The sequence below is a fragment of the Populus trichocarpa genome, chromosome 12 (assembly GCF_000002775.5).
Source record: "Populus trichocarpa isolate Nisqually-1 chromosome 12, P.trichocarpa_v4.1, whole genome shotgun sequence".
NCBI lineage: Eukaryota > Viridiplantae > Streptophyta > Magnoliopsida > Malpighiales > Salicaceae > Populus > Populus trichocarpa.
In genome coordinates, this window is record NC_037296.2 from 11,905,606 (window position 1) to 11,929,614 (window position 24,009).

The 24,009-nt window shown below is 31.7% G+C and overlaps 2 protein-coding genes and 2 non-coding genes across 4 annotated transcripts; all 4 read right to left on the reverse strand.

Annotated features, from left to right (window-relative positions):
- Positions 1–2,473: 2,473 nt before the first annotated feature.
- On the reverse strand, positions 2,474–2,545 carry TRNAK-UUU (transfer RNA lysine (anticodon UUU)). The gene has a single exon. It is a non-coding gene; the product is annotated as a tRNA-Lys (tRNA).
- Positions 2,546–3,880: 1,335 nt separating this feature from the next.
- Positions 3,881–3,952, reverse strand: TRNAK-UUU (transfer RNA lysine (anticodon UUU)). The gene has a single exon. It is a non-coding gene; the product is annotated as a tRNA-Lys (tRNA).
- A 1,870-nt stretch (positions 3,953–5,822) lies between these two features.
- Positions 5,823–10,368, reverse strand: LOC7454535 (4-coumarate--CoA ligase-like 9). Its single transcript, XM_002318672.4, has 6 exons — positions 9,241–10,368; positions 8,276–8,465; positions 7,822–7,967; positions 7,644–7,711; positions 6,831–6,933; positions 5,823–6,262 (listed from the first exon to the last, which is right to left on the reverse strand). Exons 1-6 carry the CDS (start codon positions 10,258–10,260, stop codon positions 6,137–6,139), a joined length of 1,653 nt encoding a protein of 550 aa, XP_002318708.4. The 5' UTR covers positions 10,261–10,368; the 3' UTR covers positions 5,823–6,136.
- A 7,145-nt stretch (positions 10,369–17,513) lies between these two features.
- Positions 17,514–22,546, reverse strand: LOC18103805 (4-coumarate--CoA ligase-like 9). Its single transcript, XM_006376832.3, has 6 exons — positions 21,404–22,546; positions 21,095–21,281; positions 20,356–20,501; positions 20,168–20,235; positions 18,571–18,673; positions 17,514–17,651 (listed from the first exon to the last, which is right to left on the reverse strand). The coding sequence occupies exons 1-6, from the start codon at positions 22,448–22,450 to the stop codon at positions 17,526–17,528; spliced, it is 1,677 nt and encodes a 558-aa protein (XP_006376894.1). The 5' UTR covers positions 22,451–22,546; the 3' UTR covers positions 17,514–17,525.
- Between the last annotated feature and the right edge of the window lie 1,463 nt (positions 22,547–24,009).

Consider the following 24,009-nt stretch of genomic DNA (forward strand, 5'->3'; position numbering starts at 1 on the left):
TCCCTGAGTTTCGTGTTTTGTGACGAAGACAGCTTGAAAAGAAGAAAAGGAAAGGGTTTTTATTCGGAAGTGGCCCAAAGCTTAAACCAAACGGTCAAGGGATCTGTACAAACTTCAAAAAAAAAAAAAAAAAAAAAAAAAAAAAGCTGTGGAATGCAAAGTTTTTAAACCTGGTATAGTGATCGACTTTGCTCGAGGCTGGAGTAATGGATTTTTTTTGTGGTTACTTGAATTAACTTTAATTTTTTAATAAATTAAAATAATATTGTTTTATTAAAAAAGAAATTAGCGGATTGCAATCGAGTCTTGTCAGGTCAACTTGGTTATCGGGTCACCCGAATTTTTTACTTTTTTTATTTTTTCTTAAACCTAGCCCGGGGTAAGTCGGGTCTTGAGTCAACCCATCGAGCTAGGTCAGGTTTTAGAACTACAGTAAAACGTTGTTATACACAAGCTTATTTGTTTTTATGTTTTAAAAGTATTTTTGAAAAGAATAATTTTTTTTAATGTTTTTATATCATTTTAATGTATTCATGTTAAAATAATTTAAAAAAAATAAAAAATTTACTTTTTAAAAAAAACCTGGAAAATAACTGTTTCTACACATTTCCAAACATTTCCACGTATCATTAAACTACGGTTAAAGGGTTTTATTTATTTATTTATATAGTTTTTTTTTAATTCCTTAAATTTGAAAGTTCATACACTAAAGAATATTAAATTGTTTTTAAATACATCTGAAATTTGGTCTGCATTTGTAGGCCGAAGTTTGCTCTGACAGTTAGGTTTGTGCATCTTTTTAAGCAAGTCTTTCCTGTCTTCTTCGTTGAAAAGGAAAAGGAAAAGGAAAAGAAAAAGACAGGTCACTCCGACGTCGTCCTGACGCTGCAGAACTCGGTAGTGGGCTTATTATTTTGGACATAGTTACGGGTGTTTGGGAGTGTGGTAGTGGTTGCTTTTCAAATAGCTTTTCGTGCCGAAATACATGCCAATGATGTTTTTTTATTTTTTAAAAATCATTTTTGATATCAGCACATCAAAACGATCCAAAAAGTACAAACCGCACTCAATTTTAGCAAAAAAAAAAAAAAAAAAAATTTGAAATTCGCCGAAAAACAGGTTGAACAGCAGAGCCAAACGCTCCTAAGCGATTTCGATGGAATGGAAAGCAAAGTTATTAGTAAACCCGGCCTGTTTCATGACTTTATTTGAAGTAATTGCAACCAAGATTTATGATTATTCTTCTCTATTTTTCATTGCAATTATGTAATAGCTTTTGACTTTTAATCTGTAAAAAAAAATTCATTTCAATTCAAATTTCAAAAGTTTAAAATGCTAGAAATAATTTTATATTGATTTTAATATTTCATCGAGTAAAAAATCTTTTTAATTTAAAATTTACGGATTCAACATTATCTTGTATTTAATTTTTAATTTAATTAAAGAAAATAGGGATGACAAGGTTTGAATTTCAGTTTATATTAATCTTCTTTTAAACTACTATTTTGTGCTGAAATTTTAATCTAATTAGACAAAATAAAGATGGTTTAATCATAAAAAATGGATAGTGTAATTGGAATTGCTTACTATAGCTTGATTTTTTATTTCATTAGAGAGAACAATAATGATTTTACTATAGCTTGATTTTTAATTTCATTAGAAAAAAAAATAATGGTTTTTATAGTAAAGAATAAGAATAGTGAGATTTAAAGTTCTAATAGCTTTGGTGATTAAATTGTTTTTTACTCTAAAAAATATTTTATTCACAAAATGATGAATTAACATTGGTAAGTTGTTTTTGAACAGTTTTGACGTTATAAACTCGACTTTGATTGTAAAATCATGAACTTGATCGATTTTGACCAAATTGACGTGGAACTCAACTTTGACCGTAAATGACACAATTGACCTTGATATATTTTGATAGACTTCGATGAACTAAATTCAACTTTGACTGTAAAATGATGGTTCTAACCAATTTTAATAGAAAACTCGACTTTTAACATGATAGTTCGGTTTTTTCTCTAAATGTTTTTTTGCTAGAAAAATAATTTTTGATCTAGAAACATTGTTTTTTATTTCTTTTTGGTTATGACAACTTGTAACAAATTCACAAAAACCTAAAAGAGTCGGTGTTTTTATTCAACACCGTCTCACAAAATATTATTAATTGCAAAAAAATTGCTTTTGTTTTTTTTTTTTAAAGAATATTTTTAGTCAAATTATATTTTTACCGGTAATGTAGATTACTTTTAGATCACATCGGGTTAAAACTCGCATGGTTTGATTTTTTTTGTTTTCCTAGAAGTTAGCAGCATTTGAATACATCTTTTTCTATGTTGAAAAGTTGTTGGATCCAACCATAGCAGGCAACGATATTGCGAAACTACTAAATTTACCTGGTTTTGACACAAGTACAATAGTTAAACATCAAGAAGAATTAGGGATTAGTGAAAAAAATTAAATACTAGAATGCCCCTGGTGAGGTTCGAACTCACGACTTCTTGCTTAAAAGGCAAATGCACTACCACTGTGCTACAGAAGCTTTTCTATTATAGCTCTCTAGCAAACATTATTTATAACTTTTTAAACCCAAGCCATTGGAAATCACCACCACCAATATACTTCGGTAAACAAGATCGCCTGGTGGGTGCGTGCATTGAATATCTTAATTCTTTCTTTTTATTTTCCCCCTGCTAATTGAGCACAAGGCAGACACCAAACAGTTAATGATGGCAAAAACAATTACCTTTGTTTTTTAAAATATGTTTTTTTTTCTAATTTCATTTATTTAGTTTATTAGAGATTAAATTTCATGATTTGTTGTGATTTGTTTTCTATGTAGTTGTTCAAGTCATATGACTCGTGTCGCATGTTTAACGGAATAACTCGGTTAATTGGAGTTTCTTTTCTTTTTAATTGATATCTTTTTTTTAATTTTATCTTTCAACATTGAGTTTATTAGAAATTAAACTTTATAATTTATTTTGGTTTGTTTTTTATGAGATTATCCTGATTTCATGACTCAGGTCATGAATTTTACGGGTTAACCCGAGTAGACTTGGATAGTTTTATTGTATTTTTTTTAGATTGAATTTTCTTCTTTCAATTTCATCATTCAACAATGAATTGAGATTAGAGTTTCATAATTTATTTTAATTTGTTTTCTACAAGATTATACTAGTCTCATAGCTTAGGCTGTGTAGGTTTGACGGGTAAACCCAAATTGATTTGGGTTGTTTTTTGTGGTTTTTTTTTAATTGATTACTTTTTCAGTTTTATCATTTAACATTGAGTTGATTGAGAATTAAGTTTCATAATTTATTTTAATTTACTTTCTATAAGGTTATTTCGATCTCATAACTCAAGTCATGGATTTGATAAGTTAACCTGGGTTGACTTGAGTTTTTTTTTTCAATTTATTTATTTTATTCAAATTTCATCATTCAACATTAAATTGATTGAGAACTGAGTTTTATAATTTTCTTTAATTTGTTTTGTATGAGATTATCATGGTTTCATGATCCAAGTTATGAATTTGGTAAGTTAACTCATGTTAACTTTGATAAATATAATACATTGTCATCTTAATATTTGAAAAAAATATTATTTTTAATTTAATTTTAATCAAATTATAATTTTACTAGGTGAATTACCTTTTGACCACGTTAGGTTAAAACTCGCATGGTTTGATTTTTTTTTTTTTTACTAGAAGTGAGCAACATTTAAATACATCTTTTTTTATGTTGAAAAGTTGCTGGATCCAACCATAGCAGGCAACGATATTTTGAAACTACTAAATTTACTTGGTTTTGACACAAGTACAATAGATAAACATGAAGAAGAATTAGGGATCGGTGAAAAAAATTAAAAACTAGAATGCCCCTGGTGAGGTTCGAACTCACGACTTCTTGCTTAAAAGGCAAATGCACTACCACTGTGCTACAGAAGCTTTTCTATTATATCTCTCTAGCAAACGTTATTTATAACTTTCTAAACCCAAGCCATTGGAAATCACCACCACCAATATACTTCGGTAAACAAGATCGCCTGGTGGGTGCGTGCATTGAATATCTTAATTCCTTCTTTTTATTTTTCCCCTGCTAATTGAGCACAAGGCAGACACCAAACAGTTAATGGTGGCAATGTCACTGCTATTCATTACTGGAATCAGCAGCATTTGGAACCATCAATGCAGCAAAACTTGAGTTACTTTCTCTGATTGATATATCCCAACTGTTCTGTTGAAAGCTAAAATCTTGTAAGATGGAACAAAACACGATCTTTACAAAGTTTTCCCATTAAATTATGTTAATGTATACTTCAATATTAGATTGTTAGAAATTATGGAAATGTATCAGGAAGACAACTACAGAACAATCAGGAATCAGATTCAAAAAATTTCCAGGTGTGCACAGAATCATATGCAGATTTGAATAAAATGAATTTGTAATTTAAACCACTCCTCCCTCCCTCTCACAACCTCCAAATATATATATATATATATATATATATATATATATATATATATATATATATATATATATATATATATATATATATTGCATCATATCAATGAATTCCTCACCAGATTTTTATGCTGAACGATGCGCGCAGTCCCAGCGAGTTAAATTTCAGATAAATAGCTGAAATTTCAAATAATTTTTATTCAATAAACCATGTTGCCAATAAAAAAACAAAATAGAAAAAAATCAAAAGAATAAAGATCATATTGTATAAATAAAACAATGAAAAAACGCTTATGTAATTTGCTCAAGAGAAGAGAAAGAAAAGGAGGACAGGAGAAAAAATTCTATTGCAGCCACACCGTCTATTCTCCTCCGTCATGCATGCTACCAATAGAAAGCTCTCGATACCGCCACTATGAAAAGTGGTGTTTGACAGTGGAAGGAATCCGCACGTGTTGCTGAAAGAGCATGGACTCCTCACACACATTTGTTCTTTTTAAATATGTTTTATATATATTAAAAGACTCAATCACTCTTTAATAATTACAAAAAAACCAAATAGAAATGAAGAAAACACTCCTAAACCCAAGTAAAAGAAAAACAAAATTGCAAGTGTATTTAAATAATCATATTGTTCAAAAAAAATTTAAAAACCAAAAACACCCCTCGCCCTTGTGTTATGTTTTTAGTTTTTAAATGGTAGATTAGTAATTTAACCGTTCAATAAAAATATGAAGAAACCCGTTTACCCCCAAAGAGATTGGTAATGTCAATTGAATCCCGTAAAAAAACTATTTTACATTTTTACCCCCCAAAACTCAGCCTTTTCCAGTTTTCCTCACAAACATGTAGGGCAAAATTGTTAGTACATTGTTGCGATGCACTGTATACTAAGTCTTGCTCCATGGTGAAAGGTTGATGGAGTTTAGTTTTCTTTCTTTTTAATTAAGACTTACTTTTCTAATCATAATAAGTTTTTCTTTAAAAAACATTACTTATAATATAAAATATATTTATGTGAAATACTTGAATTATTAGAAGTTTTTATGAATATTTATTTTAATTATTTTTAATATTTATTCAATAAACTATGCTGCCAATAAAAAAATAATGTTAAAAAAAAGAGAGTTTTGATAAATAAAAATATATTTTTTCTTCAAAATTTAAATTATTGTCTTTTTTTAATATTTATTATAATTATCATATAATTAAATAAATAAATAAAAACTCGGAAAGCGCCCCTCAGCATCCCGCGATCGTAACCAGTTCTAACCAAGATATCACGTATCCAAGCAGTATCCATGTCTGAATGGACGATGTTATTACCCAAAATGAAAAACAGTATACCATAGGTTCATGAACAATGAACATCAATATTATTATCAGATGTCTGAATTAACAGCATAGTGTCTGCAAAAAAATACCCTGGGGGTGGAATTGTTATTTTACAAGCATGGAAAACCTCATGGGGCCTGAGGTGGGTTCGGACAACATGATATTCAACGAAGAGATCAGCAGACTCCGCCAGAAATCTCCTCAGATCGAGCCTGGATCTATGACTAGCTGATGATGATTGATCCTAGCTTTGGATAGATTATTAGAATTTTGACCTGTATTTCCCTGCTAGACATTTGGCCTTCATGCAATTATTGTTTTCAATAAATGGATCATAATTTAGACGAAGCACCAGAGAGAGCATGATTGACCAGCTCCCGCCTTAGGATCTTTCCTGCGGGAGATTTTGGAATGGCACTGATGAAGTCCACTCGTCTTATCTTCTTGTATGGTGCAACCTGCAAGAAGAAATGATTAGTTTTGAGCATGACATGGTACCATCATAGGGAATCATCCTTAAATGAGAGAGCGTACGTTTGACTGTAATTGTTGGCTATCTGGCTGCTCATTTTTCGGGAAAAAGTCACTCAATGGTTATAATTTACTTCTATCAGGTAACCTGACTAGAAGTGGGGAAGTGATCAGACAACTGAAAAATAAACTGAGAAGGACATCCTACGCCCCAGGGAGGAGAAAATTAAAACATGCCATCTCAAGTCAAATTCAGAATTCTGCAAGTTGTTCTGTAGCCAACCAAGGAAATCAACCACTAGATCTGAATTCCAGAAGCAGAATGTCCTCTTCCAAAGGATCTCTATATTTTAATGGGGATATTGTTCTTTCACATGGCAAATACAAAAATAAGTGATCCCACAAGGCATATTATAAGAGACACCACCTAACCAATTTGTCATTTTATGCAACAACAGGGCAAGATTTAATATGGTAGTGATCCATAGATGCGTGCAAGTATCTGCATCTTAAATTAAGAGGTGCCAAATCATCATGGTTTATCCAGAAGCTTACCTGTTTTGCAATGGAATCCATGATTTGAGCCTCAGTAATATTGCTTCCTGGTTTCCTCACCACATAGGCCATAGGTATTTGCCCCGCCTCTTCATCAGGATACCTGCTCCGAAATAACAAAAACCAAATGATGAGTGTATGGGGATCTTCAGTAGAATCAACCATAAATAAAAAAAATAAAAAAATAAGTAGATTCTGAAAGCAAGAAATTCACTGGAAGAATCTGATACTAAATACATTTCCATAAACATTTACCCTTAACAATAACTAGATTCAATAAATCTGGTAAGTAAAATGATCACCTTATACATTTTAACGGTATCTGTCAAAAGAAAAAAATTGGATTTCCCCAAGAAAAAAGCACTAGAAGAGGAAATTCACAATTTTGATGAATTGAGATATCTTATCTAATCCATGCAGCAAGTTATCAACAAGTACACTCTTTCTGATTGTCATCCTCAACAGAAGAATCTCTCTTGCTTCCTCAATAAATAAAATAAGCTAAGATAAACTTACAAAACCAGCAAAAAGAATTTGAAGCAAGAACAAAAGTACTATATTGCGAAAAATATACACACATAGGATCAAATTTTAAGAAATAGAAAAATAGCATGTGATCCATCCTGTTTCAGGAATGAGCTAATGAATCAAAGAGAACTTCAGACTCATGTCTGTGTGAAATAGCCAGCTGTTTGGTGTTAGAAATTGATGCTGAAATCGATGAAACAAAAGCAACACCCTGCATACACAAGTATAAATATACCAGCATGACATTGCGGCATGAGTAGCAGATGAAACAGCTAGACAACTTACGGAATCACAGCAGCATCAGCAATTTCAGGATTAGACTGAAGTAACTTTTCCAACTCAGCAGGGGGCACCTGAAAATAATCAATCATATGGTGAGATAACAACATTCCAGATAGTTCAAATTAGATTTACAATCCTAATGTCCATTGCAGTCAAGACTATGCTAATATAATCCAATCACCTGAAATGCCTTGTATTTAATCAACTCCTTTAGCCTATCAACAATGTAAAGGAACCCGTCCGAGTCAAAATAACAAAGATCTCCAGTCTTTAACCAACCTTCTGGATGTAAGGTTTCCGCAGTTGCCTTCTCATCTCCTACATAACCTGCACTAACACCATTGCTCTGCTCGTTAAAGAACAAGCTTATTAGACATGGTAATTTATTTGTCTGTCTTTCAATTAACCAGTATATTCAGTGAATACCATGGTGTATATGAACTTCTATCTGTCCCAGATTAGCATCTAAAAAGGGGTAAAATATTTTAACTCTATCCTACACAATGTCCAAAAATTCCACATAAATGCTTGTGAGGTGAGATGCATTTTTCTGTGTCAGGTGGCCTAAAAAAGAGAGTAACAAGGACCGGTTGAAATGCATTAAAATTAACAGCCAATATGTCCATGATCTCTACCTTTCATGACAGTTGGCCCTCGCAACCAAAGCTCCCCTCTCTGGCCAGGACCCAAGGACTCTCCAGTTTCAGGATCAACAATTTTAGCTTCCATATTTTCAGACAGGCGACCGACAGAAGCATGCTGGCTAGTCTCTTCTGGTCCTAGAGTCCTTGATGCCCCTCCTCCAGTCTCAGTCAACCCATATCCCTAAAATTCCAAATACAATGCACAATCCTTATTCAACAACATTTTCAAAATGCAATAATCTTCAAACACTCACACGATCATTTTATTAAACAACCTAGTCAAAACGCAATGTCTTTTCTAAAAAACACTACATTCAACGTCAGAACTGCTCCACTTGGCTTACCATTCAAACTAGCCTCAAACGGGGTCAATAGTTGCATGAATTGTAAATGCTGACCAATACCATTCAATTTCAATGATTCAATAAACTATCAAGCTGTTGAAAATTGACCAAATCCACCATCAACAATAGAACATAAACATTTCTGATTAGTGTCCCCACTAAATTTAATTTACAGAGTTCTAAAATTATATGTTAGTTGGTGCCATCGAAAAAGTGCTTTCTCGGGCTGAAAAAGCTTTCATACCAAAAAGCATTGCATGAGGTTGCTTTTAAATAACTAAGCATTGCATGATAACTTTTCTTGTCCAAATATATACTGATAATATTTTTTTATTTTTTAAAAATTATTTTTGATATCAATATATAAAACGATACAAAACAAATAAAACATATTAATTTTTTTAAAAAAAAAAATTGAATTTTTTGGACGGTTTGCTAGTGATCAGTATATTACTTTGCTCAGCACATGAAATGAAAGTAGAAAACACACCGATGACACTAGTGATCAGGACAATAACATATAGACAGTTATTATTAATTTTAGCAAATATAAGGTTTCCCTTTAGCAATTTAAATCAAAATATATTGATTGAAGTCTCAAAAAGGGATCACCTGTACTATTTCAACGTGTGGAAATTTCTCTTTAAACTTATCAGCAACCTCCTTCCCTAGTGGTGCGCCACCGCAGCCAAGTGATCTTAGCGAACTCAAATCATACTTCTCAGTCAGATCCGATTTCACAAACGCCACAATAAGCGGTGGCGACACCGGCATGTAAGTAACTCTATATTTTTCTACATGTTTCAACATTTGTACGAAATCAAATCTCTCCATCAAGACCAAAGTCTCCCCTCTTGAGAACGCATTTATTGACATAAAGAACCCAAAAACATGAAACAAAGGCAATATAAACAGAGAAACTGGAGGTTGCTCAGGTTGATTCGGTTCGGGTTCTTTCATGTTGTGATGAAAACCGGAGATTAAAGCGATTAAGTTCCGGTGAGTCAATGCCACTCCTTTGACTCGCCCTGTTGTGCCTGAGGAGTAAAGAATAGCCGCAATGTCAGACTGACTCACTTCAACCCGGGGTTGTTTGGCTTGTGGTTTGGGCTGAGTCAACAAGGAGGTGAACTCGGGGGAGTCAATGAGGATGGTGCCAAGAGGGAGGGAAGGAAGCTTGTGGGCAGTTTGGGAGGTGGCAAAGGCGATCTTGGGTTTACAGAGTTGGAATTGGTGAGCCAATTCGGAGTCTGAACTCAGCGGATTGGCGGGAGAGATGATGACACCGAGGTACATAAGAGATAAATAAAGAACGGGGACGTGGAGGGAAGGTGGGCAGAGGATAAAAGCAACGTCCTTGTTGTTTAAAGAGTAGTGGTTCTTGAGAGATGAAGAAAGAGAGTGAATTTGGTCGATGGCTTGAGAGTAAGTTATAGACTCGCCTGTGGAGGGGATGGTGAGGTAGGTGGTGGTAGTGGTGGGGACGGTGGAGGACTGGAGGAGAGAGAGGATGAAATGGGTGATGGAGAGAGGCTGATGGGGTGGTGGAAATGGAGTCGGTGGTCTGAGACTGTGAAAGGTTTTGGTTTGTTGGCAGAAACCAGTTCTTGGGTTGATTGACTCCATTGCCATCTTGATATGGAAGACAAGCAAAATGGAAGAGGAAGAAGAGTTTCAATGCTTGTGTCTCTGTTTCTGTTTCAGTTTCAGTTTGTGTTTGTGTGGTCTTGGCTGAAGGAGGATGGTGGAAACTGTCAGAGATATATTTGGGAGCAGATCTGTCGTTTTCTGTTTTGTATTTGTTTGACTAATGAGTTGATTATTATTATTACTTTTCAAATGAAAGATTTTTTTAAGTTTGTAATGAATATTTTAGGTAGAATTTGCTAACGTGACTCAAATGCTATTCAATACAAATTTAAACTTTTTATATATTTTTAAATTATTTTAATATATTAATATCAAAAATAAATTTTTAAAAATAAAAATATATATTATTTAAATAAATTTTCAAAAAATAATATTTTAAGAAATAATCACTATTATATTACTATATATATTTTTATATTTTCTTAATAGCCTTGTATGGCGGCTGCCTTTCAAGGAAGGGAAGACATTTCTTTTTTCTACTGATTTTTTTTTCTTGTCAATGTCATAACTGTTGTTCATGGAGAGTATAAAGGTTTCTTTTTTTAATGTGACTGTGAAAATTAGTTTTCATAAAAATATTTTTTAATATTTAATAATATTATAGAAAATAAATTGGAAAATATTTTTTAGTATTTGATTATATCATAGAAAATAAATCAAAAAATAACTTATTATTTTTTTATATTTATTAAAAGAACATAAATCAAATCTGATAAATAAAAAAATTTCAAGACGAATAAAATTTTAAAAAATAATCCAATTTTATAAATTATTTTAAATAAAATAAATAGCATCTAAAAGAATGAAGATCAAATCTGACAGATAAAAAGTTAAAAGACGATGAAATTAAAAAAAAATCAATGTCATAAATTATTTTAAGTAAAATAAATAATAATCAAAATAATGGGGATCAAATCTGATAGATAAAGAATTTCAATTAAAAAAATAAGAGAAAAACAAATAACAATCAAAAGAATTAGGATCAAGATTGATATAATAATCAAATTAAATTAAATTCCAAGAGAAAATTGAAAACAAAATAAAAAATTAAAACTAAATATATAACAATAAAAAGATCGAGGATCAAATATGATATAATCAACAAATAATAATATATTTTTGAATTTTTCATAACTTCTAGAAAATATTTTTCTCCAAAAATAAAAAAATCTTTCTTGACTAATTTTTCTTAAGGTAACAAGCTAAATTTTCTTTGTCTGTAAAATATTTTCTATTGACTAATTTTTCTTAAGGTAACAAGCACAAAAATGTTTAGCAAATAATTTTCAGGAAACTACTTTTCATAAAACAGACAGGGTTTTAGAGTGTGTTTGACAACAGATATAGAGTATCTTTGTAAAAATATTTTTCAAATGAAAAATATATTAAAATGATATTCTTTTAATTTTTATATTAGTACTTTAAAACTATTAAACAAATCCTAGAAAAATATTATTTTAATACATCTTTTAACAAAAAATACTTTAAAAAATATTTTACAAAATGGATTGAACAATAAAAACAAACACACCCTCATTATTCCATTGTTTGGGTTTTAAATGTTGCTTTCTCTAAATAGTTTTGCAATATTAATGTTTTTTTCAACAATCTCTTGAACATTTTTATAATAAGATCATATGGATTGGTGCTGAGGATTTTATCAAGTCTTTTATTTTGTGTGTTTTTTTTTTATTTTTATCATTTTATTTTTATCCCTAATAGCATGAGAATGTTTTCTTTTTAATCTTGTGTTGATAATTTAGTGCTTTTTATAGTGTTTTTTTTTTAATATTTTTTTGGTTTTTGTACTCAGTTTTTCATATATTTTTTAGATTAGGTTTCTTAAATTTTTATTTATGGTTTCATACATTTTTACATGTTATATGTATTTCATTATTTACAATCATTGTTGTTAGATTTGCATGCATTTTTTCTTCAATAAATATGCCATATTATTTTTTTAGGTTGATTGAATTGAAACTTATGATATTTTATGTTTTTGTGTGAGTTTACTTTTTGGCAGTTCTATACTTTTACTATTTATTTTGGATTTGTTTTTTGCTGTGCATGCAATATTTTGACTATTATTATGCATTTCTTTTTATTTTGGTTCATTTAACTTTAAATTATTGTCTTATGTTTTTGTGTGCTCATACTTTATAATAGATTTATATTTGAAATATATAATTTGGCAAACTTTTCATTATAGTCTATATCCTCATTAATTTTTTGAAATATTTGTTTATCTTTATTTGGTAAGATAATATTATGTTGATATATTATGTTAAAGACAATCATTTGCATAGATATTGCTACCTTTTGTTCATAGTTTTAAAATCCAGCCTGGCCTGGCGGGTCGATTCGGGGCTGGAATCAGGTCGGGTTGAAGAAAAAACAGGGGAAGGAAAAACTCGGTGTAACCCGGCGACCTGGCCAAAAACCCGGTTGCAACCTGTTGACTTTTTTTTTTACTAAAACGACATCGTTTTGATTTTAAAAAAAAATTGACCCGGGCGACCCGATCAAAACCCGGGTCTTGGACCGGGCCGGGTCTAAAAACTATGCTTTTATTATTCCTTTTTTTTTTCATATAATAGAATATGATATTGATAGTTCCCTTTTTTATGATATAATATTATGTTTATCTTGTCATTAAATATAAATATTTTAGTAAACTTTAGATTATATTATTTATACCTTTTTATCAATAATTATAGCTTGAAAAATATTTTTTAAGAGTATTGTATGTACATTTATATTTAATTTCTTTAAATACGTTTTAGGTTTCAAAGCATTGTAAAAAACAAAAAAAACAAAGCCAAACACACACTATACATACATTGTATAAAGGAAGAACACATTTTTTTTGTTTTTGTCTAATAACTCTATCATCGCAATTAATTAAATAAATCTTTTTTCATTGAGTCATCTATATTCATGTATCGTCAAGTTCTTAGCACACACGTTCACCAAAACAAGAATATTATCATCAACAATTCATATATCATTTGATATAATAATTTAAACTTAAAAATTTACTAAGTTTATTTAAAAAATTTCAAGGTCAAGCTAACTCTACTAGAACTGTGACATCATGTAAAGCAAGTGTCAAGTGAATATAAAAACAAAATAAGAGTATTGTTATGAAACTCAATATAGTAGTTTAAATTTGAAAAAATTTGATTTGATTATTTGCTTAGCCTGAGTTTTAAATTAAATCGTAAGAGAGTTACTCTAATATTTTTTTTTCCACTAGATAGGTCCAAGAAAAGAAATCAATCCAATGTTGGAGAATAAAATTAAATAAACACTCTATATTAAATGATGAAATGATAAAAAAACAATAAATAAAAAAAGAGGGTCAAAAAATTCAAAGAAAATAAAAACCTCATAATAAAGGATGAGATTGAAAAAAAAACTAAAAGATAAAAAAAAAGCCAAAAAACTTTTATTATATTATAAACAGTACAAAAACTTATTTACCATCAACCCAATATTGAAATGTAAAATTAAATAAAAAAACCTATATCAAAGGATAGAATTAAAAAAAAAAAAAATAGGCCAAATAACCCAAAGAAAAAAAAAACCCCAAAAATAAAAAAAAAAAAGCCAAAAAAACCCTAAATAGCCAATACAAAATCTCAAAGGCTTGTTACAACATAGCCTAGGCATGTGGGCTCGAGGGAGGCCTATGAGCCAAGTTTTTTTTTTTGAAAGATAAATAACAAAATTAATAATACTATAATCCAGGGGTTTTGTGGTCTTTTATCATAGGTTTTTTTGTTTAATTTCAACTTAATCTAGGGAAATTTTTGTATTTTAATAATTTTTAAATATTAGAAAGACAACCTTGCTAGCGAGCGTCATGCATGCACCAAAAGGTAGGCAACCCTCGTGCCTTTCAAGAAAGAGTCGTTTGGTTACTAAACAATACCATTTGGTCACTAAACAATATTACCTTTCACGATGGTGTTTGAAATATCTTGATGCCTCCTACATAATGAAACATGGTGTGTGCTAAACTCACCTTCGGTTTGGTAGCACTTGCCAGACCCAGATGGTGCCTAGATCTGATAGGCCAATGGGGTGGACCATCGTTAGATGCAACAACTTTTGGGTCTGGCTTTGGCCAGACCCAGCGCGCCTTTATGGAGGCGTATTTGGTGTAGGCGCGTGCCAAACTAACGCGCTAAAAAATACGAGAAACTTATATTTATATATTTTTTAAAAAATATATATATACATAAAAATATAATAATGATAAAATCGATTCATCAATCATCATGGTCAATCTTCCCGGATATCCCTGGCATTTGACAAACATTTTGAGGAAAATCTCCACCAAGAAAAGGATGATCCGTTGGCCCATGTTCATAATAGAACTCTACCTTATCTATTAACTTCAACAAACCAACAATGATAGTGTCATTCATTATGCACTACTGTGAGAAATAAGGTCTTACATCATGACAAAGCAAAAGAATCATTATAATACAAAAAATACACATCTTTTTTACCAAATTCAACATTAATATTCAGTAAATCTGGATCAGTATCATGTTTTTCATACATAGCCTCATCCACATACTCAACCAACAAACCCAATTGACCTTTTCACAGTTCCACCCATGTGGAATATAAATTTCTTCTTCGACATATATATGCTAGAAAAAACATATTTAAAAATAAGGAACCTAAGACCAGTCACATGTTTTTGAAGGTCATAGGACTATAATATCTTGTAAAGTTAATAATAACTTTTGCTATGCATGTGGAAGCTGTGACCTTTCACATTCAGGACCATTGATTATTTGATAAACAAATGAAAGAAAATTGACAATGAAGGGCGAATTAAATTATCACCTTTTCACGAATATTCATTCATTATTTCTTTTCTCACGATTCACAACATAATGAATGAGAGTAATGGAGCTCACAACTTTAAGCTAACCTTTATTTCTCATGTTTCAACTGATATTCTCAAAGTTTTTCTCCTAGGGTTAGGTTTGTTCTTCATGATCTTGAGTGTGAGAGATGAGAGAATGTGAGAAGATTTTGGGTGCTGTGAGTTATATATGACGGTGTAGAGAGAGTAATGAGTTAAACGCTTCCACATCCAATGGAGCTCTTTAGCTATAATTATAGAGAGCATGGATATATATTTTCATCTGGAGCATTCTTTCCTCAAATGCCTCTCTATGTACTCAAGCTTTGTGAACAGTACTCACAATACACATAGCGAATACTGTCGCACTATCTGGAATTCATCAAAGATCATGCATCGCAAGGAAGTGAAAGGAAAAACAGTTAGCATTGAAGTCCAGTCCTGGCACAACATAGCAAGATGTAACGAGTATTTAGTTAATGTCCTGGAGATGGAGCAATCTGGAGCATGTCATGGCCCAAGGTGCCATGCATGCATGGCAAGGAATATCATGGGAACAATGAAGTCGATACGGCAACAGGCCTCGTATGCTAACCAAAACCATATACACAGTATGGACGACTCTGCAAATCCAGTCTCCTTGAAAAGCAAATGACTTACTGAGCTTGCAATATCAATGAAGCTTCTGTTTTATTATTTCCATGCAGAAACTTGAGCCAATACAAAGTTTGTGAAGGGTTCATAAATGTGTGCCCTATAATCTGTTGTGTAATAAAGACTTCAAGCATTGAAGTTTTTGTGCCCTAAGTGCAATTTTCATTAAGCCTTGTCTCAAAGGTATGGGTTAAAATGACTATAGTTTGATGGTTAGTGAATATGTATTTTACGAACACCATTTTTAGATAGAAATGAAGAACATATTTATCTTATAGAGACAAGTATCAATTATCAACACTAGTAAGGGTACAGTATGCCAAAATAAACAAATAAAAAATGTACTAAAAAAAACCTATGACAACTACAATGAAAATAAAAAGAAATTGTATTTGAGCATGCATTAAGTTCTTTAATTTAATGCATCTTTGATCAACCATTCAACTAGTGATGAATTAATTTTTAAAAGCTTTTTACTAAATAAAATAGTTAATTCTCAATATATATTCCTTTAAATGTATACCTTTTTTAAATTTCTATTATAATAAAATAATTAATTAAGAAAATGAATTTTAAAAATGATTAAAAGTAATTTATTTTTTAAAAAAATACATTAAGGACTCTTACTTTAGAGAAGATATTTTTTTAGAGAGCTTAATTTCTAAAATGACTTTCTAACTATTTTAGTTATATAAAAAAACAGAGAACATGAATGTGAATGATCGTAAAGGAGAATTCATCGAAATAATTTTATTTTTAAAAATTTATTTTTAACACATTACATCAAAATAATTTAAAAACATTAAAAAAATAATTTGAAGCAAATAAAAAAATAAAAAAAATTCAATTTTTTTAAAATATTTTTGAAACACAAATTAGATTGTTAATTCATTTATGAAGCCTTATACAATCTAATCAATGAAGCGAGAAATTAAATCATTTAAAACCTAACTTGGAATAAAACTTGAGTTACAAGTTAATGGTTAATTCAGATCAATCCAAATTAACCCTAATTTTTTTAAATGAATTAAATGATATTGTGTTAACCTAATTTTCTTTCATAAAAAACTCAATGGTTTAAGAGTTGATTTTTGATTAGTCAATCTTGAGCCAACTGAATCAATGAATTAATCCAAATTTTTTCTTGGATTAATTAGATATTTTTTTAATTTTTAATTTAATTTTAGATCAATATAGATTAAATCGTATAACTAGTTAGGATATCAGATTATGCTTACTTATGGTAGTGGCATCGCAATCCCTAGGATTCTATAACTAAATTCAAATGAAAGCTGACAACAAATGAGGCATGAGATGTTCATAGCGAAGATTTGATATTTAAATAAATGAAATGTAAATCACTTAAATTCATCCATTTTTATTTAATTTTTTATTTATTGAAAGTGGTCCACCCGCCGTTTCAACCATTGATGTTGCTATAAGACCGACTTTTTATCAGTGTGTTTATTTTTTGCGGTGATATTATGCTTTTGAAAATGTAAATTAATTTTTTTGAAATTTTTTAGATTATTTTAATATTCTGATTTTAAAAATAAATTTAAAAAAATAAAGAAATTATTTTAATATGTTTTTAAATATAAAATATTTTAAAAGTAATCACTTTATCTCACTGTTTTACATATTATTATGTAAGTAACTGTTACGAAATCAACATAGAAAATTTTTTGCAGCTCCCAAAAGTAATAAATTATGATTTACAGAGAGCACCGGAGAGAGCATGATTGACGAGCTCCCGCCTCAAGATCTTTCCGGCAGGAGATCTGGGGATCGCATCAGTAAAAGCCACTCGTCTTATCTTCTTGTATGGTGCAACCTGTGGAAATAAATTATAGACCTCAAGTGAGTGCATATTCCACATGACTAGACAAAATTTGTCATTTTATGCAACATGAGGACAAGAAAAAATTCATATGTGATGTGGTAATCTTTGATTTCCTTATTTTTATAAAGATAAAATCTTAAATAAAAAGAATTAGTTGATAGAAATTTAATTTTTATTTTATAAGGTATCAAATTTTTGTTTAGCAAGAATTCTTTAACAATTATTTATTTTGTGTATTTTTCACTATCATGTACGATACAAAATGAAAAATAATTTTAGACTATTATTTTATTTACTTTTATTATTTTTAAACTTTAGTTTAATTAGTTTGTGCTTTATTTAAATTGGGTGCGTGTTTGACCAATTAATATTACAGTTTTATTTTCAAGAGTAGAAATACTCTTTGTAAGAATAAAATATTAAAACTTGATAAAATTATTGTTGCTGAATTTATTTCGCTTGTGTAAGAGAGATTCTCATATTTTTTTAGTTCTCTAACGAACTAAATTGATTTATCGAAAATTAATTGGCTCCATAGCGTTTTCCTTAGACTTCTCATTTGCAAATTGGTATTCGTAGGGTGAAGATTTTTGCTTCAATAGTATTGATGTATTGAGATATGTTTTAATTATATCACACTCCTACCAGACTTATCTCAGTTTTTCTGAATTCAAAATCAATCTTGGGTGTGGTGGGTTGCGTGAATACATTATTATAAGTTTGCAATAATCCATGTATTGCCTTAAAGTACATGCTTCTTAAATTAAAACGGGGCTAAATTATTGTTTCTATCATTTTATGCAACGAGAGCAAGATTTTGTGCGGACTTGATCCATAGATCTGCCTTCTAAGTGCATGCATCTTAATATGAAAGAGGGAAAAATAATGAAACTTAAAGCTAGAAGCTTGCCTGTTTTGCAATGGAATCCATGATTTGAGCCTCGGTAATACTGCTTCCTGGTTTCCTCACCACATAGGCCACGGGGATTTGCCCTGCCTCTTCATCAGGATACCTGCTCCAAGATACCAAAACCAATGAAACGAGTGGATCTGTATCTTCAAAAACAATGACACTAAATACACCTTCCATCTATCATTAGCACTTAAATTATCGAGCTACAAATTTTACTGCTGCTATCTCCATATCAGTCAAGAAAAGAAAACCTGGACTGATCCACCATTACACGCAGTTCAATGGCCAGAAGAATCTCAGTTTAATTCAGAAATTCCATCAGTCGAAGTGTTTTTGTGTAATACCACCACTAGCAAACTATCCATTAATGATTTCAAAAAGTAAAGTCTCTCATTGTCATTCCCAACAGAAGAATCTCTCTTGCTTCCTCAATAAACGAGCTAAGAATATCTTCTCCCCAGTTCACTAAACTGCCGAAAAGCAACACAAGATCAAGAATACCAGACATGCATGCTGCCTACTTTCTATAATACAGGTATAGTGAAAGGGAAGGGGAGTTTATACAGTGTCTTTACTGTAGCACCATACTCATTTTATTGTGGACTAGAAGACTAAAATGACTATTTTGTTCCTAAATCAAATAAAATTTGGCCCGGCGTAATATATAGACTCCTTTTGCTTTTTAATAAACATTAAACATACTAAAAAACTCTTAGAGACAAAAAAAAAAAAAAAAAATATGGTGCTACAGTATATGAGGCTTTTTAATTTTTTAATTTTACTTAAAAAAGCATTTAAGTAATCTCACTATTCATCCAAGATTGAAAAATCAAAACCTAACTCATGAGTTTTGCGGGTTAACTCGGATAGCCTTATCATTTATTACCTAGATTACATGTCTATCATACTACTTTAAGTTGAATCGGGTTTTTTTAATTTTTTTTTATCTAATTTCATACTTACATGTCTATCACACTATCTTAAAAAATAATTATATGTTTGCTATTGTTGTCCATTCTTTTAACATGCATCTAATTAAAACAAAACCAACTTATTAAACTTGATTTCTCTTATTTCTTTGAAATGTGCTTCCAACACTTGCACATCAATTTTTACAGAGAAAAAATCCAGAGAGAAAAAATCCAGACTCACGGTATAGCGCGGGCCTTGCCTAGTCTTATACTATCCTATATATATATATATATATATATATATATAAAATACCGACCTCTAAGCAATACTAAAAATAGAACAGTTGGCCTAAAATTCTCTAACAAGTTTCATTTTTGAAACATGTTGGATCTCACATGCTACCCCTCTCCCTCTCCCTCTCCCTCTCTTGACATATGATTCTATGCGCATCGGTTTCTTGTCTATGCATCAATACAACTTATATCTCAAAGAAACGAAAAAAATGAGCTATTCAATCAAAAGAGAGCTCTGGGGATATGTTTGTTTGAAAGAGAGATTAATTTGTTGTCAGCAACTGCTACATTGCAGAAACATATGACGCGTAATTAAACAACATTTCGCATGCTTATGTTATTTTACCAACATGAAGTTCTCAGCACGAGAAGCAGAAGAGACAACTTACGGAATTACAGCAGCATCGGCAATCTCAGGATTGGACAGCAGCAATTGTTCCAACTCAAAAGGGGGCACCTACAAGTTATCAAAGATGTGACAAGACAACAATATTTCTAACATTAGAATGAGATTTACGATCCTAACATTTATTGAAGTCAATATTATACCGGAAAGGGCATCGGATAATTCGATCACCTGATATGCCTTGTACTTTATCAATTCCTTTAGCCTATCAACAATGTAGAGGAAGCCCTCGGAGTCAAACAAACAAAGATCCCCGGTCTTTAACCACCCTTCTGAATCCAAGGTTTCGGCAGTTGCCTTCTCATCTCCTACATAACCTGTACTAAAACCATCATTTTTAGCATCAAGAACAGAATATTAGAGAATTCTACTAGGAAGAAGATGCATGCTGAGGTATTTATGCGGCCAAACTAAGATTTTCCACAGTATAGACTATTGATTTCCTAGTCATGGAACATTCTTCCCCTTTCAGATAACCTGCAGCACATTTCAATATTAATACCCTGATGCAAATATGCATTGCGATTTGCCTAGAAGGTATCTCTGGTCCATCCCAAACAATGTCAAAGCAGTTGCATACATGGCAGGTGGCTTAAGAAAAGCTGAGAAGGGTTGTATGAATGCATGCCAGGTTCCAATTAAAAAATCAAACGACAAAGCAGCAAAGAACCACTAAGGCTATATGCAATGGTACACGATGCATATTCTTATTAATTGAGGCAGATTCAAAGTATGTCAGCAAAACGCTGACATATTGCTCTTTGTAGTGTACGTAAAACCACAGCGAAACGCTGTACTGTTGGTGTGCAGTCCAGTATACTGCAGCTCTTTCGTTTTCCACACCAAAAGAATAACACTTCGAAACACATTAAAGAAGAAAGGTAACAACCAACAAGTCAATGTTCCCTACCTTTCATAATGGATGGCCCTCGCAACCAAAGCTCCCCTCTCTTGCCAGGACCAAAGGCCTCTCCAGTTAGAGGATCAACGATTTTGGCTTCCATATTTCCAAACAACCGACCAACAGAAGCATGCTGGTTACATTCTTCAGGTCCTATTATCCTAGATACAGCTCCAGCCTCCGTTAATCCATACCCCTTAATCTCAAGTATAAGACACGATCATTAATTACTCAACAACATTAATGTTGCTATACATTAACTTTGTGAAAAATGAAAATCCTGCATTCAGTTAAAAGGAAGGATAAAAAAAGGCTTGCCTGCATTATTTCAGCCTGTGGAAATTTCCTTTCGAATTTTTCTGCAACCTCTTTACTCAATGGCGCGCCACCGCAACTAAACCTCCGCAATGAACTCAAATCATACTTGTTAGTCAAATCCGATTTCAGTAATGTCAGGATAATGGTTGGCGACACAGGCATGTCACTCACTCTATATCTCTCTACAACCTTCAACACTTGCTCAAAATCAAACCTCTCCGTCAAAACCAACGTCTTCCCCCACCGAAATTCATTTATCAACAAAAAGAAGCCAAAAACATGAAACAAAGGCAGCGTAAGCAACGAAACCGCATGTGGGTCAAGTTCTACAGAGCTCATTTGAAAAGCCGCGATTGAAGCTATTACGTTCCTGTGAGTCAATGACACGCCTTTGACTCTCCCAGTTGTTCCCGAGGAATATAGGATCGCTGCCATGTCGGATTGACTCACTTCAACGTGGTTGGTAGCACTGTCTCGTTTGGAGATTTGAGTCAACAAGGAGATGAACTCAGGGGAGTCAATGAGGATTGTGCCAAGGGGAAAAGATGGAAGCTTGTGGGCAGTTTGGGAAGTAGCAAATGCGATCTTGGGTTTGCTGAGTTGGATTTGGTGAGTCAGCTCGGAGTTCGAACTTAGGGGGTTGGCAGGAGAGATAGTGACACCAAGGTAAAGAAGAGAGAGATAAATAATGGGGACGTGGAGAGAGGGCGGGCAGAGGATAAAAGAGACATCGTTCTTGTTTAAATTGTAGAGACTCTTGAGAGATGAAGAAAGAGAGTAAATCTGGTTGATGGATTGAGAGTAAGTGAGAGATTGACCTGTGGAGGGCATGATAAGGTAGTTTTTTTGGGTGGTTGGGATGGCAGAGGAGTGGAGGAGAGAAAGGATGAATTGGGTTATGGAGAGAGGTTGATGCGGTGGTGGTGGAGTAGCAGGTGGTATCAGACTTTGAAAGGTTTTACTTTCCAAGCAGTAACCACCTTTTGTAATATTGATTGCATGGGTGGTCATGGTGGTTTCTTGTGCCGGCACCGACTTTGTGGCCATAATTGGATGAAGACGGTGGCAACGAGAGGGAAGGAAGGGGATGATGAAAGGGGGGAGTGAATACAGTTATTGAGATGATCAACAATGGGAGAGCTTTATTGTGGGTGATTAACATATTTTAACAATTTAAATATTATAGAAAAAAATAATATAGATTATCAGATTGAAAAACCTACACAACTTTTAAATTAAAAAACAGATCTCAAGTATCGCGATACCTACTCATTATTTAAAAATTTTCAGAGTCAAGCTAGCTCTAATCAAACTGTGACATCATGTAAAGCAAGTGTTAAATGAATATAAAAACAAAAAAAGAGTATTGTTATGAAACTCAATACAATAGTTTAAATTTGACTTGACTTGATTACTAAGTATGAGTTTTAAATTAAATCATATGAAAATTATTATAATATTATTTTTTTCATTAGGTAGGTCCAAAAAATAAAATCAACCCAATGCTAGAAAATAAAATTAAATAAATATTTTATATTAAATGATGAAATGAAAAAAAAAACAATAAATAAAAAAAGAGGTAAAAAAACTTAAAGAAAATAAAAACCCCGTAATAAAGGATGGGATTGGAAAGAAAAACCAAAAGATAAAAAAAAGCCAAAAAACTTTTATTATATTATAAACAATACAAAAATTTATTTATCATCAACCCGATATTGAAATATAAAATTAAATAAAAACCTTATATTAAAGGATAGAATTGAAAAATAAATAGACTAAATAACCTAAAGAAAAAAAAACCCACATTAATGGATAAAAAAACCCCAAAGATAAAAAAGGCCAAAAAAACCTAAATAGCCAATACAAAAACTCAAAGGCTTGTTACAACAAAGCCTAGGCATGTGAGCTCGAGGGAGGTCTAATAGCCTAGTTTTTTTTTTTATATATAAAAAAATAGAGACAGATAAGCAAAATAATACTATCATCTAGGGGTTTTGTGGTCTTTTCATTATAGTTTTTTTTTTGTTTAATTTCAACTTAATTTAGGGAAATTTTGTATTTTAATAATTGTTAAATATTAAAAAGAAAACCTTGCTAGCAAGCGTCATGCACGCACCAAAAGGTAGGTGGCCCTCGTGCCTTTCAAGAAAGAGTCGATCGGTCATTAAACACCGTTTTTCATGATGATGTTTGAAATGTCTTGACGCCTCCTATATAATGGGACATGGTGTGTGCTAAACTCATTTTCGGTTTGGCAACACTTGCCAGACCCAGATTATGTCTGAATCTGATAGGCCAATGAGGTGGACCAGTGCCAGACGCAACAACTTTTGGGTCTGGCTTTGATCAGACCGAGCGCACCTTCATAGGGGCGTATTTGGTGTAGGCACGTGCCAACCTAACGCGCCCGAAAATAAGAGAAACTTATACCTATATATTTTTTCTTGATCCAATATTTTAATACACACACACACATAAAAATATAATGATAAAATATATATACATCAATCACTATGGTCAATTTTCCCAGATATCCCTGGCATTTGACAAACATTTTGAGGAAAATCCCCACCAAGCAAAGGATGATCATTAGTAGACCCATGTTC

Bases quoted from the DNA above. Each gene is read 5' to 3' on its own strand.
- LOC7454535 (XM_002318672.4), bottom strand. From the start codon at position 10,260: ATGGCAATGGAGTCAATCAACCCAAGAACTGGTTTCTGCCAACAAACC. The intron at 7,968-8,275 runs GTAGAGATCATG...GTGTTAGTGCAG, and splicing joins AGGGCCAACTGTCATGAAAG to GTTATGTAGGAGATGAGAAG. The intron at 6,263-6,830 runs GTAAGCTTCTGG...TTCTTCTTGCAG, and splicing joins TGGATTCCATTGCAAAACAG to GTTGCACCATACAAGAAGAT.
- LOC18103805 (XM_006376832.3), bottom strand. From the start codon at position 22,450: ATGGCCACAAAGTCGGTGCCGGCACAAGAAACCACCATGACCACCCAT. The intron at 20,502-21,094 runs GTAGGGAACATT...GTTTTAGTACAG, and splicing joins AGGGCCATCCATTATGAAAG to GTTATGTAGGAGATGAGAAG. The intron at 18,674-20,167 runs GTAAGTTGTCTC...ATCTTGGAGCAG, and splicing joins GCCGATGCTGCTGTAATTCC to GTATCCTGATGAAGAGGCAG.